General features: G+C 41.5%; 11 protein-coding genes across 11 annotated transcripts; 4 read left to right on the forward strand and 7 right to left on the reverse strand.

Moving 5' to 3' along the window:
- Window positions 1–890: 890 nt before the first annotated feature.
- On the forward strand, window positions 891–3,080 carry EAE98_008279 (uncharacterized protein; the record flags this gene model as incomplete). Its single annotated transcript, XM_038955902.1, has 3 exons — window positions 891–1,171; window positions 1,222–1,607; window positions 1,657–3,080. The coding sequence occupies 3 exons, from the start codon at window positions 891–893 to the stop codon at window positions 3,078–3,080; spliced, it is 2,091 nt and encodes a 696-aa protein (XP_038807768.1).
- A 1,017-nt stretch (window positions 3,081–4,097) lies between these two features.
- On the reverse strand, window positions 4,098–6,675 carry EAE98_008280 (uncharacterized protein). The gene is made up of 5 exons (XM_038955903.1): window positions 6,351–6,675; window positions 6,074–6,209; window positions 5,762–5,954; window positions 4,634–5,676; window positions 4,098–4,538 (listed from the first exon to the last, which is right to left on the reverse strand). Exons 1-5 carry the CDS (start codon window positions 6,364–6,366, stop codon window positions 4,349–4,351), a joined length of 1,578 nt encoding a protein of 525 aa, XP_038807769.1. The 5' UTR covers window positions 6,367–6,675; the 3' UTR covers window positions 4,098–4,348.
- An 879-nt stretch (window positions 6,676–7,554) lies between these two features.
- EAE98_008281 (uncharacterized protein) lies at window positions 7,555–8,585 on the reverse strand (the record flags this gene model as incomplete). Its single annotated transcript, XM_038955904.1, has 2 exons — window positions 7,555–7,813; window positions 7,876–8,585. The coding sequence occupies 2 exons, from the start codon at window positions 8,583–8,585 to the stop codon at window positions 7,555–7,557; spliced, it is 969 nt and encodes a 322-aa protein (XP_038807770.1).
- A 1,071-nt stretch (window positions 8,586–9,656) lies between these two features.
- On the forward strand, window positions 9,657–10,463 carry EAE98_008282 (uncharacterized protein; the record flags this gene model as incomplete). The annotated part of the gene is made up of 1 exon (XM_038955905.1): window positions 9,657–10,463. One exon carries the CDS (start codon window positions 9,657–9,659, stop codon window positions 10,461–10,463), a length of 807 nt encoding a protein of 268 aa, XP_038807771.1.
- Window positions 10,464–12,200: 1,737 nt separating this feature from the next.
- EAE98_008283 (uncharacterized protein) lies at window positions 12,201–13,259 on the reverse strand (the record flags this gene model as incomplete). Its single annotated transcript, XM_038955906.1, has 1 exon — window positions 12,201–13,259. One exon carries the CDS (start codon window positions 13,257–13,259, stop codon window positions 12,201–12,203), a length of 1,059 nt encoding a protein of 352 aa, XP_038807772.1.
- Window positions 13,260–14,488: 1,229 nt separating this feature from the next.
- Window positions 14,489–15,229, reverse strand: EAE98_008284 (uncharacterized protein; the record flags this gene model as incomplete). Its single annotated transcript, XM_038955907.1, has 1 exon — window positions 14,489–15,229. One exon carries the CDS (start codon window positions 15,227–15,229, stop codon window positions 14,489–14,491), a length of 741 nt encoding a protein of 246 aa, XP_038807773.1.
- Window positions 15,230–16,102: 873 nt separating this feature from the next.
- On the reverse strand, window positions 16,103–17,881 carry EAE98_008285 (uncharacterized protein; the record flags this gene model as incomplete). The annotated part of the gene is made up of 8 exons (XM_038955908.1): window positions 16,103–16,508; window positions 16,558–16,603; window positions 16,653–16,776; window positions 16,831–17,222; window positions 17,272–17,468; window positions 17,518–17,593; window positions 17,650–17,788; window positions 17,846–17,881. 8 exons carry the CDS (start codon window positions 17,879–17,881, stop codon window positions 16,103–16,105), a joined length of 1,416 nt encoding a protein of 471 aa, XP_038807774.1.
- Window positions 17,882–18,409: 528 nt separating this feature from the next.
- EAE98_008286 (uncharacterized protein) lies at window positions 18,410–19,267 on the forward strand (the record flags this gene model as incomplete). The annotated part of the gene is made up of 2 exons (XM_038955909.1): window positions 18,410–18,903; window positions 18,952–19,267. The coding sequence occupies 2 exons, from the start codon at window positions 18,410–18,412 to the stop codon at window positions 19,265–19,267; spliced, it is 810 nt and encodes a 269-aa protein (XP_038807775.1).
- A 324-nt stretch (window positions 19,268–19,591) lies between these two features.
- Window positions 19,592–20,246, reverse strand: EAE98_008287 (uncharacterized protein; the record flags this gene model as incomplete). Its single annotated transcript, XM_038955910.1, has 2 exons — window positions 19,592–19,893; window positions 19,946–20,246. The coding sequence occupies 2 exons, from the start codon at window positions 20,244–20,246 to the stop codon at window positions 19,592–19,594; spliced, it is 603 nt and encodes a 200-aa protein (XP_038807776.1).
- A 535-nt stretch (window positions 20,247–20,781) lies between these two features.
- On the forward strand, window positions 20,782–21,741 carry EAE98_008288 (uncharacterized protein; the record flags this gene model as incomplete). Its single annotated transcript, XM_038955911.1, has 3 exons — window positions 20,782–21,001; window positions 21,051–21,153; window positions 21,216–21,741. The coding sequence occupies 3 exons, from the start codon at window positions 20,782–20,784 to the stop codon at window positions 21,739–21,741; spliced, it is 849 nt and encodes a 282-aa protein (XP_038807777.1).
- Window positions 21,742–23,224: 1,483 nt separating this feature from the next.
- On the reverse strand, window positions 23,225–24,650 carry EAE98_008289 (uncharacterized protein; the record flags this gene model as incomplete). Its single annotated transcript, XM_038955912.1, has 3 exons — window positions 24,425–24,650; window positions 24,139–24,277; window positions 23,225–23,991 (listed from the first exon to the last, which is right to left on the reverse strand). Exons 1-3 carry the CDS (start codon window positions 24,551–24,553, stop codon window positions 23,225–23,227), a joined length of 1,035 nt encoding a protein of 344 aa, XP_038807778.1. The 5' UTR covers window positions 24,554–24,650.
- Window positions 24,651–24,694: the final 44 nt, after the last annotated feature.

Consider the following 24,694-nt stretch of genomic DNA (forward strand, 5'->3'; position numbering starts at 1 on the left):
TCTCAATCGTCGGTGACTGCTACTCAGACTGCCACTCCCACTGCTACTCAGACTGCCACTCAGACTGCCACTCCCACTTCATACCTTTCATTCCATTCATTCCCTTCATCTACCCTGAGTTCAAGTTTCCATGTCCATTTTCATACCCATTGTGTCATGTTTTTGCGGAAACTCTACAAGGCGGATACTGCATCAACAATCGTGATTGGTGAATCTCTGGTACCTGAGCCATATGTACATCGTAGTGTCGGACTCAATTCGGGCGCGCTATACTATATCCTATACTTCTGACATCACAAGGAGAGGAAACAAGCTCCCACATGCGATAAAACTTTCCAACAACGACAATGGGTGGGAGGTTTGAAAGACGGCCGGGATGTATAATTCGAGTAGTTGATTGGAGAGATCTGAAGTGGAAGGTTGATGCTACTCGATGCTATTCGAGTATGCTATCGACATGATGAAGATGCTAAGGATGCTCACTTCAGAGTACAGTAGTATCATGGAATATCAATTTGACATTGTAATATATGTAATTGATGAGATCTATTGAATATTGGTAGACTGCGACAGATACAGAAGAGATACACAATAGATGGATGAATGGCACGTGATGGATATTTGTGCTCAAGTACTCCAGTACTCGTACAGCTTCCAGAGCGACCTGCTACATAATAAAGCGGTGAATCTTCTTTTCTTTAAGCGGGGCAGTATTTTGATTGTTGTTGATACTCAATCCCAAATCAATAACCGTAGAACATTTCAGGAGACTTTCAAAGCCTTATTAGAAGCTTTCAAATCTACGGAAGGCGTCGCGGAATCACTAATAGTAATCTCAATCTCATTGTCACAAACCAATCAATCTCTCGAATCCTATCCGGCCCCTCACAATGTCAACTCTCCCAAGTAACCATCCACTTTCATTGCGCCCAGCACCAAATACATCCAATACCTCCATTCCACTACCTCAATTAATCGCAAGAATCAATGCCGAACGAGGTGGTTTTCGCAATATTTCAGAAGACAGTCTGCGACAAGAAATTGCGGAAGCCGAAGCTGGAGGAGATGAAGAGGAGAATGAGAGTTCCAGTGAGGATGGAGAAGCAGAGGAGGAACCCGATCGAATGAAAGAACTTCTCACAGCAAGAGACGAAATTCTTGGTCAAATTGAGTATGTTCTCTTTTGTCAAGAGCAATGCGCAAATACTGACTTGTCTATAGACATGCCCACAATGCGGCTATGATATCTCTTGATTTCATTTCCCTCCTTCTTTCGAAAGATACTCCCGTACAAGCTAGCACATCAATATCACCATCACTTCGTGAATTGGCTGGAATGGGTACCTTGGGTGCGGATAAAACCGTAGCCCCACGATTTACCAAAGAACAAAATCAAGAAAATAAAAAGATAGCCAAAGGTTGGAAAGCATCAAATCTCAGCAAGACAGTAGATTCGATTTTGGCATCTGCCACTCGATTAGAAAAAGAAATTGATGCAGAAACTAAATACTGGGAACAAGTCCTTGCTGTGAGTGAAAGTGGATGGGCAGTATGTCGATTGCCTCAAGAAAAACACACATTGGGTGTTAGATTTGGATTTTCAGAGGGTCAGTACATTCAACTTTTCCCACCTTAACCTATGCTAACATACTATAGCCTCTCCAACATTTCGAAATCGTAGTCTCGGTGCACTTAGACGGAATCCGGATGGGTCAATATATTTGGACCAAGGGATTGCAAGTCCAGAGCCTCAAAGTATACGAGTTTTGATCGAAACCAATGGAGTTACAACCGGAGAAACCATACTTCCTAAAGCAGTACCACATGATGCACCTATTCAAGATTTAATTCTTCAAGCACGAAACACGATTTTTACCTCTGAACTTTGGCAAGAAATGACTCGGGAAGTTAGAACTCTCGCATCTCATGGCCTCCAATCAGATTCCAAAACGAACACAATCAGATTTCCAATTTCTCCGACTAAAAGAATCTTAATCGAGCTTCAGACAGTACCTACTGATCCTTTCCGACCAGTTCTTGGTCCAAGACCAGATTCGTACCTTGCCAATGGCATCTATCTAACCCTTCACCTTCTTCTATCTCTCTCGCATCGCCAACAATATCGTATTCGGACTCGTCCACCACCACCAATCTCTAGCCAACCACGTCCAAACAACCCGTTTCCTATTCTACGTTCTTTAGTGACTCGCCTCGCTCACGAAACGGTCGTTTCATCTCTTAACTCACTTCTCACCCCGCTTTGTAAGACACTTACTTCCGCCTCCCTCCCAACTCCACCAACCTATACCATCATCCCGGGTACTTCTTCACCTTTACCACATCTTTCAACTCCCGAACGAATACTCACAGCTTTAACAAATCAACTCGAATCTCTAACCACAATTAATTTCCCTTTTCCCCTTTCATCACCACCTCATTCCTCAATCCCATCATCATTTTCACACACAACTCCACTCACTCCATTGCCTTCGTCCCTTCAAATCCGCACTGTAACCACTACCCTCAACTACTCTCGACCAATCTACTATCTACGCATAACACCAGAAACTTCTCCTCTCCTCCAAATTTGTCCACCACCCAACACAGTACCAGAGTGGGATTATGTCAAAAATTACATCCTCTGGGCCGTCAGCTGTTGGCTCGCGCATATCTTCTCCTCTTCATCCAAACCAAGCGAAGAAGGAGAAGAATCCTGGAAACCAACAACCCAACCCAATATCCTCCGCAAAATCTTCTCAGGAGGATCACCTTATGAAGGAGGCGTCAAACAAATCTGTTTCGACGTCTCGTCGATTCCAATCTTGGGACCAGAAGCTCCGAATAAAATTGGTGAGATGGTGAAGGAGAAGATTAAAATTTCGGTTAGGTGGGAGTGGACGACGGGGATAGAACAGGAGTGGAAAGAGAAGAGGGATTTGAAAGGGGGAGAGGGGGTGTATGATTGGTATTATGGTGGGGATGGAGGTGTGATTGGGGGAGTGCAGGGAGAGTTGGAGGAAGTGGTTAGGAAAATGGGGGAGGTGGTTGAGGAGGCTGGAAGGGGGTGGGAGAAAAATTAGGGTGGACAATCTGGATTGGAGATTGGAGATGGGGGACACGAAGTAGCTAGCTCAGTGATGAATCACCTCGTCGGATAGAGTAGTAGCTGCATTGCTTGTCTTCTTACTGCGTGATTCTCATGATATATATATATTTAAATGATATCTCTATTACAGCAAAGTATAGCATAGCATATCATAGCACATCATACGAATATTATATATCTTATAATCATTATTATTATTATTATTATTATTATTATTATTATTATTATTATTATTATTATTATTATTATTATTATTATTATTATTATTATTATTATTATTATATTATTATTATTATTTTAAAAAGAAATAAGAAATAATAAGAATAATATTAGGCGCTCCGAAACACTGGCGAGCTGGCTCGCCCCGGAATTGTAGTCTATCTATCTATTTATTTATTTATTTATCTATTTATTTATTTATCTATTTATTTATCTATTTATTTATCTATTTATTTATCTATTTATTTATCTATTTATTTATCTATTTATTTATCTATTTATTTATCTATTTATTTATCTATTTATTTATCTATTTATTTATCTATTTATTTATCTATTTATTTATCTATTTATTTATCTATTTATTTATCTATTTATTTATCTATTTATTTATCTATTTACCTATCTACCTATCTACCTATCTATCTATCTAATAACTAGATAATCACTCACCTCACCTCACTTCACTTTATCTCACTTCATTTCATTTTATTTTATTTCATTCCAACTTCTCTCTTTCTTTCTTTCTCTCTCTCTCTCACTCCCATTTTATTCATTCTTATTTCTCTTTCTCTGTGTATGTATATATTAATTATCATTTACCATTTACCACCTCCTATACCTACCCACATCCCACATCTCTTATTCACATCTCACATTCATATCTCACATCTCACATCTCACATCTCACATCTCTCATCTCATCGCGCACACACCATTGATGTTTTTCAATCATGTTTTTCATTCATCATATTATTTCATCTCATTCCCTTGAAATACATAGATACATAGCTACATAAACACATAGACATATACATAAAATAACAAACACACCTTGATATCAACCCATCCATCTATAATTGTAGCAAGAAACCTCTCTTTCGTAAGCAAGCAAGCAAAGCACAAGTAAGTAAGTCAATAACTCGAACCTCTATCTCTCAACCCTTCAATCCCTCAAAATTCCCCAAAATTAATCATAATACTATATGCCATCCACTCCATTTTATTCCCTCACCCACCAGTCTACATACTATATTTTCCCGGCCGATAAGTCCCGCCCCTGAGAATTGCAGCCATAAGACGCAACTGTCTACCAGTGAGACCACGACCGCTACTCGTATATATGCCGTTTGGGTATTGTTGGATGGTAGCTAGTAAATCCATGGTGCGTGGATCAAGCTCTTGTCTTCCTGGTGGGCCGTCTACTTTATGTCTTAATATCACATACATACATTCGTCAATTTCCGACATGATCCAAAAAAATAAAAAAATAAATGAAGAGAAAAGAAAAAAGATTAGGAAACTTACCCTCTGCTCTTCTTGACAATAGGCTTAACTTCCTCTTCTTCCTCATTCTCTTCCTTCATCTCTTCATCTTCGGCTTCAAACTTTGGATCCTTCAAAGTCTCATTATCAGATGCCAATTCTGGGGTTACCGATGCGGCTTCCTCCTTAACTTTCTTTGACTGTCTGCCACCTTTCTTCGCGACTGGAGCTGGTTTGGTCTTGGTCAAGATCTCATTCTCGTCATCATCTTCTGCCTTGACTTCCTTTTTGACGACTGGCTTTTTGGCTCGAGAATTTTTGACAGGGACTGGTTTGGTATCTTCTTCATCTTCAGAATTCTCTTCCTTGACCTCTTTTTTAACGACTGGTTTCTTGGCGCGAGAATTCCTAGGCGGGGCGGGTTTTGTATCTTCCTCATCTTCGATATCTTCCTCCTTCTTGACAGCAGGAGCTTTTCCCTTGGAAGTCTTGGCAAGGACTGGTTTCGTGTCCTCCTCGTCTTCGGAAATCTCTTCCTTTTTGACAGCGGATGCCTTTCCTCTGGACTTTTTGACAGGAGCTGGCTTGACATCCTCTTTATCTTCTTCGATGTCTTCTTCCTTCTTAACTGCAGCCTTTCTTCCACGAGCTTTTTTAACGGGCATGACTTCCTCCTCAGATTCCTCTTCTTTCTTGACCTTTCCACCTCTCATCTTCTTTGCTGGCTTTTCATCCTCTTCTCCCTCTTCGTCAAGTTCTTTCTTCACTCTACTTCTCTTCTTTGGTGTATTAGCTTTCTCCGATTTAACAGCATTTCTTTCTCTTTCTGCTTTTTCTTTCTCCTCTTCCTTTCGACGAGCTGTCATTTCCTTTGCATATTCTGCAATCTTCTTATTGAGAGCCTTAACTTTCATACCATTCGCCTTTCCATCGTCAATGAGTTGCTGCTTTTCCTGTTCGGCTTCATCCCACTTGGCTTGGAGTTCCGTGAGATCACCCATTTCAGCCGACTTTTGCTCCTTGATCTTTTTCTTTGATTCGGAGGTACGAGTTCCTGTTTGACCAAGGATATTCATTTCAGGGTCCTACTTTTGGTTAGTTTTTCCTAGTGTTGAGTGTTACGGGAGAAAAGAGAAAGGAATCCAAGTGAAAATGATCCAAAATACTTACACCTTTCCAATCTTCAGGATCAATGAATCCTTGAACCACAACTCGTCTGACCTTCTCCTGCATTTCAGGATGATCATCTAAACTACCCTTCCCACCATCATTGTAGCCATCCATCTTGTCAAACATATAGCCACCCTTACCATCTTCAAGATAATTTCTCATATTCTCAAGTTGCTTTCCAGTGACACATCCCCTAATTTTGCATTAGAAATAGATTGTACGAGTAGATTAGAGTTGTAGATCATAGTTGTGTGAAAACAACATCTCAATGAACTTCACTTCATCCAATACGATAAAAGAAGAAAAACATACCAATGTTTCCACTGCCAACCTCCATGTTCTTGAATCTCAACCCAAGTACCAAGTCTTAATTCATTTTTCTGAATCTTGACACCATTATCTTTACATTCCTTATTTTGACATCCGGCCCGCGCAGTAGTTGCGAGTTCTGTAAAAGTCAGTGACCAATATTCAAATCCGTCCATTAAGAAAGATGATCGATCCTCTCTCGCCGTGGAGCATAAAACGCGTTGTCACGTGAAGACAAGAAGTTGGAAATTGGGACGCAAACGAAAGAGAAATTACATACCAACGCGATAAGACATATTTGTGGTGTTGTATTTGTTTGATACAATGAGCGAAGAATAGGAGGAAACCAAGTGTAGATAGGTAGGGATTTATATCAAGAAGTGTCCGGATATCGGTGGCCTATCTCTTTCCTTGAGCTTCTGCAGCTCACCAAACGCGGGTATTGAACCTCTTTTCAAACAAGGCGTCGAAACAATTTATTTCTATTGCTATACCTCCTCTTTGTGGCGTGCGATATGAAGAAATTTCGTTGAGGTTTCAAGAAAACGATCAGATGTTCATGAAATTACAAAAAAGCTTTGAAAGCGTCTTGATGTAAATACTGATTGTATGGAGAATTTATTAATGAAGGAAATTTCCACTGAAGAAGCTTGAAGTTTCCAAGATTGATTTGACCTTGAGCTTGGACCTTTTAATTTCGTGTGGATTATGTAAGCGATATGATTACTGAGTAGGTAGGCAGACGTCACATTCCATTCCAGCCCATCCTTCCATTTCTAGATCTGTAGGAAGTTAGAAATCTTCAGTGTGAAGTCTACGATGCAATGACAGGTATTTTACTTACTTTCGGCTAGATATATATGATGAAGTCCTCGCAAAGCACTATCCGAATATGCTTTCCAAGAGAATAATAGGAAATTCAACTTGATGAAGAAGTTGGCAATATCGATAGGTAGTCGGTACGAGTTACAGGAGGGTATATCAAATTAGCTTGAGACCTGGAAGCAAACATATAGTTGAAAGTCTAAGGGCTAAGTACTCGAACTTTCTGGGGTAAACATGGCATGAGCATCATCTGTGGCGATCAATTTGAACAGATTGTAGATTGAATCCTAGATGTTGCGTATATAGATTCTACTAGAGCGCGAGACGTTGCGTTCGTAGATAAAGGAGATGATATCTATTCATTGAATTACTGTGTCGCTCTATCATAAGAGAACAAGGAACTACATACTAGAGTAAATAATAAGAGGGATGAATCCTATCAAGAACGAAGTAGAGAGTTTCAGCCGTAAGTCAGTTGTTATGTATAGTAGAGAATCATATACTTAGCAGTTTGAAAAACGACTATTTTCTTATGAATCTTGTAAGTTATAGAGACAAGACTACTTCCAGTTTCCCACCCGGGGCATGCTGTAGCTACAGTTAAGAATATCCGACCAAACATTCATCAACACCGATATGCATCATCATTTTCCGGATAATCATGACTCCTCTCGACGGTCATCACCTTTCACTCCAACATAACAAACCCTAAATAACGATCCCAGTCCAATGAGAAAAGGTATCAACTGTCCGGCCCCAGCTAATGTCGTCACTCCGGTAATTTGATTCCACATTATGCTTTTTTCAATAGCAATAACCATAACCGTCATAAAAATGAAAAGAATTCCAAACCGTATGGAATCGAATTTCGAATTTGGCTCCTTCGATGATCTAGTGCTGCTAGCACCGGATTTCAAGCTACTGTATTGTTAGGAAATTGTGTTCATTCAAATTGAAACAAACAAAGGGGTAAGACATACCTTGAAGATGACGAGCTGAAATTACTCTTTGGCGCTTTTCTCTTTTGGATGTACAAATCACAAGCATGCATTATAAACCCAAAAGACAATATCAACAACAAAACCCAATATGTAATGTTGAAAGCACGAAATGCGGTATTCTCAAGATCAATCTTTATGAACCCAAATCCAAAACTAGGACAAGTGTTAGACTTTCCGTTGCGATCCTGAAAGTGTCCACCCCAGAACCATAGTTGGAAACAAGAAATGGCACAGAAGAATAAACCAGCTAGAAGAATAAATTCCCATCCACGGTGCTTCTTTTGCCCTGTCTCGTCTTTTTCCCCTTTGCTGAGAAGCTGTTTGATAAAGCTGAGGAGTGCCATAAACATCTTAGGTATGAAGTAATAATGATAGCCTACTACTAAGAGTAGAATAATATAAACTTCAGGCAGTTGTAACGTCGAGGTTTGAATGATCAGAGCCAGGAAAGTCGCAACGGTGAAGAGAACAATCGAAAACATGAGGCCTTGAACTTCGTCCGAAGCAACTTTTCCTGAATAACCTCTGGGAGCAGATGCAAGAATTGAGGCATACCATTGGAGGTAGAAACCGATGCGAATACCGAGACCATAAATATCGGAGTTACCATCTATGATACAAATTTGAGGCATCGACAAGCTACTGTTGGAACTGAAAGTATTATTCGAGAAGGAAGTTTGGTTTGACATGATTGATAAGAAAAGAGTGTGTATGGGAATTGAAAACGAGTCCTGCTCATTCAACACTGAATAGAAGTTTCAAGAAGTGATATAGAGAAGCTAGAAGAGAAGATGGCGATATTTGTAAGTGAAAAGCCCTAGTAAGAGGAGGCTCTGTAAGAATTCGGGATCGTAAATGATTGTTCTCACACACCCCGAAGGTAGGAGTGATCTATTGCAAGATCACATACCAGCTACGACGAAGGTATTGGGTGACAGGCCATGAACTCAATCCTGATACACTCAGTTTCAATCTCAACAACGAGCGCTTCTGCAGAAGCGAATGACTTGACGTTGCGTGTTTGGCCGAATCATTGCGATTAGCGAAATGCTCACATGTTGATTGTCCATTCTAGATATATATAAATTGTAACATTTTGGCGGACTTCGCGCTATTCGAAAACTCAATGCAAATTCGCAATTGGCTTTTGGCATCTGATCGGTTTCTGATAGGCAAACAAGCTTTCAAAACAAAGTTAAGACCAAAACGCCGACCAAAATGCAGTCAGCGCGCAAAAATACCCAAAACACGGACTTGGGAGAAATGGTGGAGGGGGAGCGTAACGAAGCACAAGAATAACCGCGGATTTGAGTTTGAGCCTCATAAAGCGGATTTAATTGCCAGTTTTGCTATTACGCGTGGTGAGGGGGTAAGATTCACCGATGCGGCCCCCATGTGCGGCGCTTCAGTCGACCTCAGCAAGAATCGACAACCAATAGAAGGAACAATAAAATGTAGATCTACCACAGTAAGAAATTAGTTATATTTTAATGTGTGTGGTTTCAAGCCTACGTATGCCGGTCCAGACAAAAGAGGTTGAATTTATTGCTGATGAAATCGAAACATCGACGAGGCTCCGATGTGAGCATCTAGATTTGCGGTGCGACTACCTAGGTATATCTCTCTCGCCGAGATCAGAATTATTTTCTTATAAATACCCCGAGAGTCCTTCTAAAAGAATCAGTCTTCAGAATCAAGCATTCGCAATACCTCTTGAATATCTCCAGTCACAATTTCTTGTTCATATACTCCGGCGCGCAATGAGAAGCTACAGGCGATACAGATCCGAAGATGACTTTTCAGATGACGAAACCTCATCATCAGTCATTTCTTACACTGATTCTGATTCCGAATCAGAAGTCGAAAGCCATTTAGGTTCCGAGCGAGAATGTCAAATTTCAAGGACTCTTCTCAGAGGAAGATCACCGTCTCCTCAACCCAGCTACCTTTCTGGTGACTACTCAGACGACTTAGATGAGGAGGAGGCACCAGATCAGGCTATACGACATTTATCAGGGTCTTCCTGTTCATGTTGTGAGTCCAGGTATATCCCATCGAATTCTGCCCAATATGGCTCTTCTGTTCGAAACTCCATACCAGTCCCCATGGGATTATCTCGTTCCCCTCACTCGGATACAGCTTACTATTCTGGAAATCCCGAAGACAGTGATATTTTTAACCACTATAACATCATGAAAAGAGCACATCGATCGAGATTGGGTTATGGAAGCGGAGGGGAGGCCTGGAGAATGGGGAGACCAACCATGGGAGAGTACAGAGGGCCGAATCGAATCCCTCAGGATCTGGATAGATCATACCATATGGACAGAGAGCTACAACAGAGATATCATCATGGGAGACCATGGGACAGAGAAAGAGGAGCAACTGAAGGATATCACCCTGAAAGACAACGGGAAGGGCGTAGATATAGGCGGAATTCGTCTTCTTATTCTTTAGGGAATCTCCCAGATCAGAATTATTCAGGGGAACGCAGATCTTCAAATGGAATTGTTAGAGCTGCTGGCAAGGTTGCATCGTGGATGTTTTCTGCCATTTCAGGGGGATAACAATATCGTGATGGTTATCATATTTCTTATTTGTTGTTGTCCATGGTTGTAGTGTGGATGTGTCAGCATTTTTTCCCGAAGGCGCTAGGGCTGGTCCTATATTTCCCCTTCATTTTCCAATTGACTTATATAAATCTTAGTATAATACTATTATAATGTTAACATTTCGAATTGATTGACAATTTATATATAATATATCTGATTTTATATTTACAAATAAATCTTTTAAATCTTTTAAATCTTTTAAATCTTTTAAATCTTTTAAATCTTTTAAATCTTTTAAATCTTTTAAATCTTTTAAATCTTTTAAATCTTTTAAATCTTTTAAATCTTTTAAATCTTTTCATTTTTTTATTTTCTATATATAAATCAAAAGCTTCTTCTTTACCTTTTCTTATATTTCATTAATAATTATTTTTTCAGTTTGATTTTCTTTATAATGTCTATTAGTTTTTATGCCATCAAGGACACGCTACTATCACTTAAACTTATAGTAAGATTACATGCATATAAAACATCCACAAACCTCACATGTGATTCGATTCATCAAAGACTACAGACAACAGCGTTTCACTCACTAGCAATCGAATAGGAACAATAGGCTTCGCCGTTGAGAAGCATGGGTTGAGATGACCACAGTGTAGGCAACGAGGCTGTACAGTTTGACCCCTGCATCCATCCCATCCTACGGCATTGAGGTCAAATATCTCATCCCATCTCATCCTTCTGCGTTTTCCTTTTCTTTCTGCTTGCTCTGCACTCTCAAATTCTCAATCGAGATCTCTCATCTCGAAATGCCTTTTCCTTTTCTCCTCACGTTCAGTCAATCGGGTACCAACCACGATCGTATTTCCTTCGGCGCAGGAATCGGTCTACCTAGTATTTCCGCCTATTCTCCTGATGGATCGACCTTCACTCAATGGCTTACTCAATGGAGGTACAATGATCGTGAAAATACCATTCGAAAAATTATTTGCGTGACTGGAATATTACTCCATATCCCGTTGAATCTATTTTATATTAGGGGATGGGGAAGCTTGTGGATTCTCTGGGGAATTTTGAGTGCCTTGTTTAATTTTTGGTTTGTGTGTATTGGATTTTGGTGGTTGGATATCATGAGAGGAGAGAGGTGGGTTTATGGGAGGAGGTATATATTTGTATATCCAATTTGAGTCTGGACTCTGTAATCTTACATTCCATTTTGCTGTGCCTAAATTAATGAATCGGCAAACAGAGCGACAAGACAACATTTCGATATGATCATAGCGTTTCTCCTCGTCGTATACACTTTCTCATTCATTCTAACGACAATCACGGGATTGAATTCAAATGGGACGGTTTATTTCTTCAATTATTGGTGGTCGCCTCTTTGGGGAATGGCTGATTTGTTATGTCCACTTGCTGGATGGGTTAGTACTTGGGAAGGGACTGGAGTTGTCAATTTGGCATAGGTCGTGAATGGTGTTGAGGGAGAGGGGGGCATGGATTCCGGAAACTAGGACTCTTGGCTCGTCTCAATTTTGGGCTTTTCAAATGGAGGATGGATCATAAAATGGGACTCACAAAATAAAAGGCTACAAATGACTGCCTTTGATTTAGCTATTCATTCAAGTACCTACTTGCAATTTGGGGTGAAAGTCTTCCCTCTATGAGACATAAAAATGCACTGTGCCAGCGCACCAGCTCGAAATTCCTCAACAATTTCTTTTCCTCCATCAACCCACCCTTCTCAGCCCATCAGTCCGACGCCTTTTCAGAATCTACCAAGGCTTTTCTGTAGCTTCTACTAATCTTCTTTAACTCACCCCTTGTCTTCTTCAGCTCTATCGTCAAATCATCAATGAGATTACTCAGCATCGTCTCATGATCCTCTAACTTTTCTTCCTTTTCGCGCAAAGTGTGTATGTCAGGATCCCTCTTCAATACCGTCTCGATGCGTGTCTTTTCTTGCTGGAAGCCTCTCGTTATTCTCGTAGTTTCTGAACGAACCATCTCGGTAGTTTCCACCTTCTGGTATTTTGGCGCTGGAGACAGGAGTGCAGCGCTTTTGGGTCGACTCTTTGTGTTGGAGTGGAGATTTTGCGACGCAGGTTCGGGGTCGAATTGACCAGGGGGCTTCATGCTTGGATTAACGATGCGATAATACCTCTGACTTAAATCTCGCAATAGCTCTTTCCTGGCGATTTCTTGAAGCTCTCCCCCTTCGTCGAGAGCATCGGAATCTGACTTCTCACTTCGAACAGCTTGGTTCTGGGATAGATGCATAGGGGGATACTGAAAGAGGTTTTGAGACACCTCATTACTTGACACATGTAGAGGTTCATCTTCGACGTCCAATTCCATCTGGGCGCCTGATCTCGATGTTTGGATTTCAGTAGCAAGCGATGACTCTTGTCTCGGCCCATAATTCTGGGCAGCTTGATCACTTGAGGCCGGCGCGCGTTCCCATTCAGCTTCTATCTCATCGATTTTGGTCTGATGTGCTAACTCCTGGGGTGAAACATAAGTAGACAAAGTTGGTTCTTGGTTCTCTAGCAAATCATGGGACTCTTCGATTAAGGCGACTGGAGACTTCACTCTAGGTTCTGGTCCCACTGCATCGGAATCAGAATACGACTGGGTGCTTATTTGGCTTTCTCGGAGCTGGGCTTCAGGTCCCAAATCTTCTTCGTAGGAATCAGATTGTGATTGTGTGCTTATTTGACTTTCGCGGAGTTGCGCTTCGGGTTCTGGCTCAGCTGGCGAATTCGATTGGTGTTCAGACTTGGGTTTAACGGCTAGATTTTTGCGTGGCATTGTGATGGCAATTGTCCGCTTGGGGACGGATGAATGAGAGGAACTGAGAGAAAATTGTTTCGAAATTGCTGATGTAGGATTTGGAGGGGGAGGAAAAGGAATGGTTTAATAGGTTGATGAGTTGATTGTTATTTGTTGGAAACATAAGGATAGCAATCAAAGGCTAAGATTGCTAGAAGAACTGAGGACAAAGATGAGTACAATTCTGAGATGAAGGATCTTTTTTTGGAGATTTTTCCTGGATTTCCATGCATAATAAAATGTGATTGACAGTAGGTTTGTGTATCAAACGGTCTCTCTTTCAAGGGAGTGACTGAGAGTACCACATTGCAATCTTACATGAGATGTTTGATAAAAACCTACACCTGACATGTTGTTGTGTTGAATCATCCAAACAACATGAGAATTTCAGGTGGATCAAAGCCAGAAATGGCGGTAAAAACAATGTAATGAAGTAGGTATAGAAAGAGGTATAATTGAGAAAGAAACACTTCTATCAATTTTTTCCTCTCTACTATAACTACAAAAGGGTTTATCATTCCCTTTGCTACACTAATCTTTTGGAATGAACTAGGGAAAGTAGCTACCCAATTGACCCTTCATTGTGAGAGCTAGAATTCGAATCCCTTCCATACCCTTGTTACTATTTAATCATTTTGATTTCGGGGCGAGCTAGCTCGCCAGTGTTTCGGAGCGCCTAATATTATTCTTATAATTCTTATAATTCTTATTATTCTTATTATTCTTATAATTTTTATAATTCTTATAATTCTTATAATTCTTATAATTCTTATAATTCTTATAATTCTTATAATTCTTATAATTCTTATTATTCTTATAATTCTTATAATTCTTATAATTCTTATAATTCTTATAATTCTTATAATTCTTATTATTCTTATTATTCTTATAATTCTTATAATTCTTATAATTCTTATAATTCTTATAATTCCTTTTTAAAATAATAATAATAATAATGATAATAAGCTTTTAGTAAGTTATTAATAAGTCTTTAATATTAAAGAATTAAAGATAAGCCTTATTCTTTATTCTTTTAATTCTTTATTAAACCCGTAATAAAAGATACTATACTATATACAGATCATATGACTATATACAAATTGAATTCCTGGGTATAGAAAGTATAATGTATATTACGCCATATAAAAAGTCCGTAAAATCCGACGCATAAGTTTCTTTCGCTACGCTCCGAAACATATCCCCCAAAATTATTCAAAATGACCATTAACATGATGCGCGACCGCCATTTCATCGCCCTCAAACACTCCACAAACCGGACATGTACTCATTGCGGTTTTGAACACATCCCCTGTTGATCTTTCCTCTAACACTTCCTCGTCATTTTTACCGTTTTCCTCTGGCTCCATGGTGCCTCCCTCACTAATTTTGTTTTCTTCAGCTGTACTTTTCTTTCCCTTGCGATTCCCTTTCACAACAATATAATCTTCCAAACTAGCCCCCGCACCAGCGCTCGCCGCGGAAGATTCATCATATCCATCTGTCCTAAAATCCGAATACGTTTTGCCACCCCTACCTCCTCCTCTCCTCATGCCTCCTGTCCTCTCATTCATATCACCACTCCTCTCACCCTCACCTCCACCCACTTCCCCATTCCTCCCCAACCCCCTCATTCCCCCATCCCCCTCCTCCGCCTCCCCCTCCGTACACAACCTCTGCACCCTCCCCACCCGTCCATCCCTCAGCCTCACCTTCACTCCTCTCGGGTGATCCCCCCTAGTCAAAAGCTCTCCCACAAACCCCTTCACTTCCCTCCCACTCCCCTGATCCATTTTCAAAACAATCGATACCGGTGTTCCGGGTTGCAGGAGCGCTATGCGTGGGACTGGAGAATAGTTGGTATGGGAGCGTGGTGCTCTATCGTTATTGCCACGGCCTCTTCCATAGCCTCTTCCTCTTCCGCGTCCGCGGGTAGCATTTGGTGGGTCCATTTTAGGGGAAAAATATTGACAGTAAAGATGTTTTGGGGCTATGTTCCGAAACTTGGTGTAGCCTTATCGTCTGGAAAGATAAATAGATGGACTGAAGACAGACAGTCTCTAATAGAATTACGATCTCCTATCCTGTTGTATTTATTCGCTTCGTCTTCTTCCCTCAACTCGATTTGTAAATCTTGGGGCAAGAAATTATTTTAAGTGGATGGTTTTGTCTCCGTTTATATTTTGCGACGAGTGGCGATTAAGATGCAATCTATGATATTGTGAGATTCTCGATATGATTGTATTGGAATTCTTCAGCCTTTCATGGTTGCTCGATGGAAATGGGGGGTCGAGGCTTTGAGATGGAAATTATGAAGTCGTGACGAGACAAACACGTGAGTCACAATCATGTGATATTAAGAACAAATGCTTGAGATTTAAGGAACTTGGAAGTTTGCAGATACTTTAGATTTCATTTGGATAAAGCAATATTACAAGTGATGCGGAAATCAATCTTAATGGATACTCGTTTTCGTCTGGGGATTCCAAGTAATATTCACGTAGAAGAAGCCACCCACGCATGGACTGGGGGGACACTAACAAAAAATTGACTTGTCAATATCCCTTGTTAATATATAAATTCGTATATCTTAGGAATTGCTACAGTTATTATTCATAGAGATGGGACAATCAGAATGTGAATTTTGATATCAAACAATTAAAGAATGAATTTGTTAAAAATTTCAAAAGTTGAGAAGTGGCACGTCAATACGTGCACCCACTGGTGAGCCTAAGCTTCTGGATCCTGCAGCCCATACTCATCCCTCATCAAATTCTAACCAAAATTCATAACGCTCAAGGATTCAACAATATTGAACCCGCTTCTCAAAAAGCAAACCTCCTCATTCCCTCCCCGACTTTCTTGTTCCTCCAACCATAATAAAACCTCAATCCAACACATCCTACACACACAAAATACAACAAACCAGCATTCACCCAATGACCCAACGGAAAGCCCTCTTTCGCTTGATTCGACTTGTATATCCAGACACCTGCTATTTGTCCCGGCGCTCCTACTGATATATTTAACGCAATAGCAAGTCCAATACCGGCTGTTGAGAAGATATTTGAAGAGAGGAAACCGAGAAGAGGAGGGATACAGGAGAAGGCTCCCGAGGCGGCGATGATGAGACAACCATAACGGGAGTTATAGGAAGTAGGGGGCAGGAGAGCGGAGGCGGTGAAGCCGATGGCGCCAACGAGGGCCATTATCGAGGAATGTAGGGCGCGACTGAGGGAGATTAGATAATTGGGAGGAGAGAAGAAGGGATTCAGCTTACGCGTTGAAGTGATCGGCAGACCAGGATACGAGGATTGTTACAACATCTTTAAAGGGTTAAGACTGATTAAATTAGGGGAGAGGAAGTAAACGTACAAGCAACAGCATATGGTGGGACTGTCATGAGTTGAGCTTCGAGGTTCTTGTACCCAAGTCCAGCGGTAATACTTGGTGTGAATAAGGACAAACTCGAGAAAGGCGTTGAAATACCGAAATAGATCTTAAACTTTGGGTCAGCGTGTCATAGAGCATTATGATGATGTTTAATGCTCACTGCATAATGAGCATATAATCTCCAGGTACAAAGAGTTTCCTTGGCTTCTTGCCACGTCAATCCTTTATCGCCTCCTTTAGCTCCCTCTGTCGCAAGTCTTCTTGTGGCTAAATCTTTCTCATCCTTTGATAGCCATTTTACCGTTTCTGGATAATCTGGCAGATAGAAAAACACAAGAATGGATGATAGGCAGGAAGGAATCCCTTCAATAACGAATAACCATCTCCAAGCTGACATTCCGTGGGTGCCATTCATGTGACCGACTCCAAAAGCGATAGCGCCACCAAATGCTCCTGCGAGAGTCGCGGAGGCTAGAATAAATGCGACACGAATTGAGCGTTCAGATGTACGGTACCAGAAAGTCAGATAGTAGACTAGACCTGGGAAAAGTCCTATTGCGATGTTAATTACTGCCGGAGAAGAATATTAGAAAGTATGTACCAGCTTCGAACATTCCGAGAAGGAATCTCACAGCTGTAACACCAGCGAAGTTATGAGTAAATCCAAGTCCAATTGTCATGATGCCCCACGAGAACATTAAGAAAGAAATCCATTTGCTTGGACTGAGTTTCTTGAGGAAGTAATTCGATGGTACTTCGAAAATCGCATAGGCAATCAAAAAGACCATCAATGCAATGCTGTAATGCGTTAGGAATCACCAAACCCAGGAACAAGGTCCACACATACATATATTGAAAATTGGTCATGTGTGTATCGGAAAGGAGATCATCATGAGTAGAAGAATTGAGCGTTTTGGCATTGCCTATTTTCTATCAGCTCCAAACACACGACGTGAGGCCGACAAGAAGTAGGACTGACCAATGTTGGAACGATCAAGGTAACACAACAAGTAAATACCAGCACATAAAGGTACAATCCTTAGATCTTGCTTCCAAACCAATGCTTTGGTATCTGCGGCATTTTCTTCCACAGTAATATAGTCTACTTCTTCAACTCTCTGCGACACGTTGTTAGATCGTTGACGGACCGGAACGCGGGTATATTTTCAACTCACCTCCTTTCCTCCTTCGAAATCGGATACGACGACCATGATAGAAGAGCGCTAAGATAAATCAAACAACGCAACAAATTATGTACGTGGAAGAACACAGTAGGGCAATATATACATGGCAAGAAGAATCAGAAAGAGAGATGATGAATACTACCGAGTACACCGCTCAAAAATAATTTGGCATTCAATGAAATCAATCATGCCCCGTGAATCTCCACGCGACATAACAAGAGTGGAGTGAATGGAGCGGGGATCGCGCGGCCTACGATTATTGGCACAAGCGCTGATCAGGTCTGGGGTAAAGCCAAAAGAGGACTAGCGTAGAAATCAAGTATGATATCTCTTAGCCTTGCATGAACTGTGGCTGAGCAGAGAAAACAACCAAATGTTTGACATAACCTTGGAAGCCTTATCTATCACATTGTGAACAAACCGCAGCCAATATTGATATGGAGACACTTGTTTGGGTTATTGAATGTCATGAAAAGATGGATGATTGATTCTTGACTTCATTTTATTTGCCTTGAATACTCAAGATCTTGAAGAAGAATTCTAGTTCCGAGCGAAATGGCTAGTCAAGACAGTCCTCTCTCTATAACATCAAGCGTCGCAGGAATATTAACCTTTGTAGCCGCTATTGCAGCAGCAGTATACGTTCGATTCACCTACTTACGCAATGCTGATAACGAATACTTCCAAGTCAAAGCATCTCTTTCGTGGCATAAAACTGAATCACAGTGGCTTCATGATTTGGTTTATGCATCTGATGGCCCAAAAGATCGTTTCGGACATGAAAAGGAATATCAGATGTATGTCTCTGTGATGGAGGAACTTGGAAAACTTGAGGAGAGATTACTAGAATTGGAAACAGAAGCCGAATTGAAGGCTAGTCCCGAGGACGATCAAGGGAAAAAATGGGCCTTGGTACCGAGAAGCATGGCATTTAGAACGAGTGTAGCCATGTCGTGGCTACCTGTGAGGAGGAAAGCTTTGGAATTAGTTAGGCAAAGAGACGCATTAGGAGCTAGAGTTTTATTTGCACAGATGAGTATGATGTCATCGTAAGTATGGTACCCCATGGTTTCGGGGCTCGAAACTGACTAAATTAGACGAGTTCGAGACCAAGAATCACAAGCAAAGAAGCAAAAGGAATTAGACCACGAAAGACTTGACCGACTGGAAAGTACAGTTCATTCTCAACATGAGAAGCTAGATCGACTAGAGTCTTTAGTATATCGATTGATGCATCGTGATCGAATTGAGTCTGAGGGCGTTCGACCTTGGGAAGCTCAAAGAAATGATACTTTTGGAACCGACGATTCTCAGTCCGAAACTCCAGTCGCGACTGGAACGACTACCCCGTTACCGAAAGCAGAGACCTACGACCTTGAACATTTTCGAACCCCAGAGTTGACGGCTGTCTAGCGTAGTTCAGTTATACCGGTAAACTCAGTCGAGGAAACATGACTACTCTTTTCTCGCTTCCGCTTCATAGACTTGGACCACTAGCTGCTCCCTTGACTGCTCTCTCCGTTTGGCCCACCTAAGCACCTGCACCAGCGAACGATGCACGACTTTATCCAGTGAATTTGGACACTTTGTAATTGGCGTTGAATGAAGAGCACCTGCCAGAACACAATCCGTAGTTGGCGCTGGCGAGGGGTCGATGGGCACCTGCATCAGATGGATCCTCCCAGTTCCAGCACAGGCCCTCTCCTAAATACTGCCCAAAATCTCATTCCTTGACGATCAAAGGAATGCATACCCCTTGACCTTCAGATATATAGCACAAAATGCAACACTAGGTACTGCCCATAAGATGTTCAACTCGATCACCGCCCAAATCCAGATAGTCCCTACTGGTGGAGCCTGTTTCATTGTGGCAAAATGACCATATTCATTTGTAAGATGTATTAGATAACATCCAGCTGTTATACTAGCAGCGGAGAAAAAGATTTCGTGTACATAAGGATGCGCCTTGGCAGGTATTTGAGGTAATAAATTCGACGGTTCGGGATGTGGATGGAAGGCGTAAAAGAGAAGCCAGATGACTGTTGAAATCAGCAAATATTCTGTAACTTCTAAATATAATTTAAGGCTTACCAGGACATGCTTGGAGGGTCCTAGAAACGATGTCCTTCCAGACGATTTCTTCGGCATATTGATGTGTAACCAATACATCCAGAGTGAAATGTAACATTGTAAGACTGATTGTCCATAGAATGGAATCCCCGAGTCTTCCGATTAAGATCTCATCATTTTCCCCATCTAATTCTGCTTGACGCTGTCGTTGAGCTTCACTTAAATTTCGTTTTTCTGCGATATCGAGAAGAGTTTCGATGGAAGGATCAGGGCCAGATCTATCTGGCCTTTTGAGCTTCAATTTCCGTTCTTTGCCTGGCATGATGTCTGCTGTCTCGGAACGAGTGATTGTATAGGGAGGAATGTCTTGCGGCTTTCAAAAAGAGTCTAAATGCTTGCTGATTCCCTGCGAGCCTTGTTGTTCGGAGGTAGTGGGAAATGGATGCGAGTACCCAAACACGTATACCGAGTAACCAAGGCTGACGATTTTCAAGACATGAGACGAAAGGCTGTCGAATACTTGATTAGGTCGTGTTCATGCAAGAGCGATGAATTCCATCTCGTGCATATCTAAACCATGTAGTTTTGGATGACATTGGTCAATATTTGATCCGATCCCTTGCAGTGAACCTCGATTTATCCCTTAGCGCAAGGCTCAAGGACCCATATATTTCTTGACCGACAAACCGGTCATTTCCACTCGTTTCTATTCACGAACCCCTCCCAAATCCTAAACATACTCGATCTGCAACTATTCTCTCATATCCACACCATTTCATACTTGTCGTCGCATCATTTCAACGTACACTCCGAATCTCTAACAAAGGTTCCCCATTAATACCTTTGAAATGCCCAAAATGCAATGGACCTATTTCCTTACCATCCCCATCATCACTTTCGCTGCATGGCAGTATAGCGTCACAGTTGTTAACTCGAAATTTCCAAAACTTCGTAACAAGAAGATATGTCTATTGATCGCGCATCCTGATGATGAAGCTATGTTTTTTGCGCCAGCAATGCAGGCTCTTACGGATCCGGAACTTGGAAACCATGTTAAAATTCTCTGTTTGAGTAGTGGTACGTAAGGTGCATGATATCGAGTTGAGCATATATTGATGTGCAGTAGGTGATGCAGATGGATTAGGAGAAACTAGGAAGAAGGAACTTGTTAAGAGTGGGATGCAGTTGGGTTTGCGACAAGAGAATGATGTTTTCGTCTTCACGAGTCCGTATGTCTTCCTCGAATCTCGTCGCATAAGTACTAGTTATACTGATCGCGTTTCTTAAACAGAGATTTCCCGGATAGTATGACGAAGATCTGGGATAAAGAAAAGATCGCCAACCTTTTGGCATCTGCCTTTTGCCCTCCTCACACAAGAAAAACAGATCTTACAACTGCTCCAACTGCATCTATCGATGTTATTGTAACTTTTGATGCGCAGGGAATTTCTTCGCACCCAAATCATATTTCCTTGTACCACGGCTCTCGAGCCTTGATCGCATCCATGATGCGGGATCGTCCAGGATGGCAATGTCCTATTGATCTTTATACACTTACCAGTGTCTCAATTTTCCGAAAGTACACGTCTATTTTCGATACCTTGAATACTATGGCAATTGCGGCATTTTCGAAGCGAGAGAAAGGCGATCATCCAAGTCCTTTGTTAATGATGAGCGGGGTGGGACAACTCAGAACTGCACAAAAGGCCATGACAACAGCACACAAGAGTCAGATGAGGTGGTTCAGATGGGGCTGGATTGGAATGTCAAGATATATGGTCATTAATGATTTAAAACTGGAAAAGGTCGTTGTGTAGATGCGCGTTTGAAAGATACAGGTTAGGGTTATGAGAAAGAGAAGAAGAATCTATTGTGCAGTGCACAGTACGAATGACCTTGGATAAAAATATCTCTTGCGCATAAGAGAGTATGAATGGATGAGATGGATGAGAGATGAGTAATGCGTATACGAAGTCAGCATACTTTTTTTGATCTCATTTTGTATTGTTTGTTATTTTTTTGTTCTCTTCCGCAAGATGCCTACAGACCGGGCTGGAAAGCCATCAGCCTTTCATCAAACTTGCTTGTTGTATTTAGACAGATATTTCTCTACTTCATGATACTTCAATATTATGAGCTATGATTCATTTTATTCTAAATTTCGTTGTATGTTTCATAGAGCTGACACCAAAATATCTAAATCTGATCCTGCCTTCGTTATTTGTGACGAAATCAGAATCTTTCCATATCTGACGTCCATCACCATTCAGGCCCGGGTTAATTTATGGTACCACGCATTCTGTTGCCTCTAGTCTTACATATCTCAACTATCATCACTAGTACCATCAATCTGGTTGTAAAGTCAACGCCAAATAGGGACAATGTAAAAGAGAGGCAAAGAAGTGATCCTCGCATCATATTAACGCAGTATGGTTCCAGAACAAAGTGGAAAGATGGTAAGAATTTACTTCTTTTCCCGCTACATTTACAAGTTTCAAATCATGCTTTGATATGAAAGTAGATTTTCACCACATAAGATTTGTCTTGTTACATCAATTTAGATGTGAATGGGAATAGTGCCTCAAAAGTCCTCTGTACCGGGGATATTAATGGCCCGAAGTATCATTCTCATTCATATTGGTATGGAATTTTTCTGATTACTTATTTTCACAATCTAGTCTCGCAAACCTCCGTTAACGCTGCAGTTGACAAATCGACTGATGACGAAATCAAAGCCGGGATCAACATCGAAATCAAATATAGTATTATCCGCCTCGCTATCTCAATCTTCCAAGCGGAAAACAGAAAATCTGAAGCAGACACAAGATCAACCCCAACACCAACATCAATCTGTGAGTGAGCAAAAAGAAGAAGAAGAACGGGAATTGGATATCATTGGCACCCTTACGCTCGAAAAGGCACAGTTGGAGGAGAAGATTATGGGGTTGGAAGAGAGGGTGCGGGAGTTGGAGATGCAGAGGGAAAGGGATGTGAGCATGCTTTTGTGGATGAGGGTGGAGATGGCGAGGTTTGGGGAGTGGTGGAGATGGGTTGAGAGTGGGGGGAGAGGAATTACAGGAAATGAAGGATGTTAGAGAGTGTGAATAGGGAATGGAAGCTTGGGGATTTTGGGGAATGGGAAGGGTTTCTCGATATCACTGATGATAGTAGATGACATACAAAGGAGGCTCTGAGATCTGCCTTTGTGGACTTGTATTCATCTAGCTTCAATTTCTCATTTACTGTTCTACTCGTATGCATTAATGTCCTCACATGAACCGTCCACCTCTAAAATTCCCCTCAAATTTCTCTCCCCTTACTTTCCAAATCCTCCCTCACAAAACTCGCAACCCAAACCCCCATTGCTTCCACCCCCTTCACACCCCCATCTACATTCCCCAAGCTCGCATCTAAAACATCATACATCATCTGCAGCACATTCCCCCTCTTCCCCTCCCTATCCTCCTTCTCCTTAAGCACCTCCACCCTCTTCAACTCCCCCTCCTTCCACCTACCCACATTCCCCACCTCCCAAACCCCATCTTCCAATCCCCGTCCCTCCTTCACCATCTCCCTCTCAACCCTCCACCCTTCCTCGCCCATAACTTTCCGCATCTGCGTTGCGCTGCGCACACATCTTACATTTCCACCTCCTTCTTCTCCTTCTTTTTTGAAGCCTTCTGAGACGGCTTGCAGCATGATTGCGAGGAGGTGGGGAAATTGAGTGGGGGAAGGGGCGCTGAGATCCCATTCTGCAATGCAGATTTGGGTTTGTTTTGTAAGGATAGTGCGGGTGGAGTTTGAGGTTTGGGGGGGTGATAGTGATAGGGAGGAAATGTAGGAGATTAGTTGGGGGAAGAGAGAGGGAGATGAAAAGTAAAAGGTGCTATGGGAGAGAATGATGTGAGTGTATGGTTTTGAGTCTTGGATTGTGGGCGAGGAAGAAGAGTGAGAAGAGAGAAGTGATTCGAGAAAGGGAATCGGAAATGCGTTGTGAAACGTGATGCGGTGGCCTAGTGGGCCGGATTTCAGTTGCGATTGGGCTTGGGAGAGTGTCCATGGTGAGCCTATTGTTTGTTAGTTTTTCGATTGGTGAGAATGTAATTCCATTTTCTCTCAACATTCAACGCCTGGGTAGGAGAGACAATATTAGAGCGGGGACGGGGAGAGGAGGGAGGAAAATAATGAGTAGCAAAGAAATAACATATCAATACCATAGTCAGGATCCCCAGGGTCAACAGCATCAACATGTCCATTCTCCCCAACTTGTGCAGCAAGTACCAATGTTGTATCGCCCTGACCACAGCCTATTTCGAGGACTTTTGATCCCGGTGGAATAGACCAGAAATTTACCTAGTTTTATTTCAATGAGATTTTGCTGCCTTGTAATTTTCACGTTGCAGATATTTGAGGGACAGGAGAGGAAAGGCTAGGTGAGCTAGGAGATCGGTGAACTGAGAAGAAAGAGAAGTGATAGGTAAAAGAAGTGAAAAGACAAACAAGTTCAACACGATGCCTGATTTGTGCAAGCAGCGTTTCATTTCTTTTATTATCACGTTCGGTAGGTATTTCACTTGTCTTAGGAAAATAGGTGTAGAGTATTTCTTGAGGAATGATGGTTTCCGACATTGTGTATGATGTTTGAAGAATTGGAGTACTATGTTGAGACGAAGAAAAGAATCGTTATGGAAGATTCAAGGGAGATTTGTGAGAATGTCAAGTATGTTGATTGTGATAAATGACCAAGACGATGATTGAGAGAAGATAGAA

The sequence above is a fragment of the Botrytis deweyae genome, assembly GCF_014898535.1.
Source record: "Botrytis deweyae strain B1 chromosome Unknown BDEW_021, whole genome shotgun sequence".
Lineage (NCBI taxonomy): Eukaryota > Fungi > Ascomycota > Leotiomycetes > Helotiales > Sclerotiniaceae > Botrytis > Botrytis deweyae.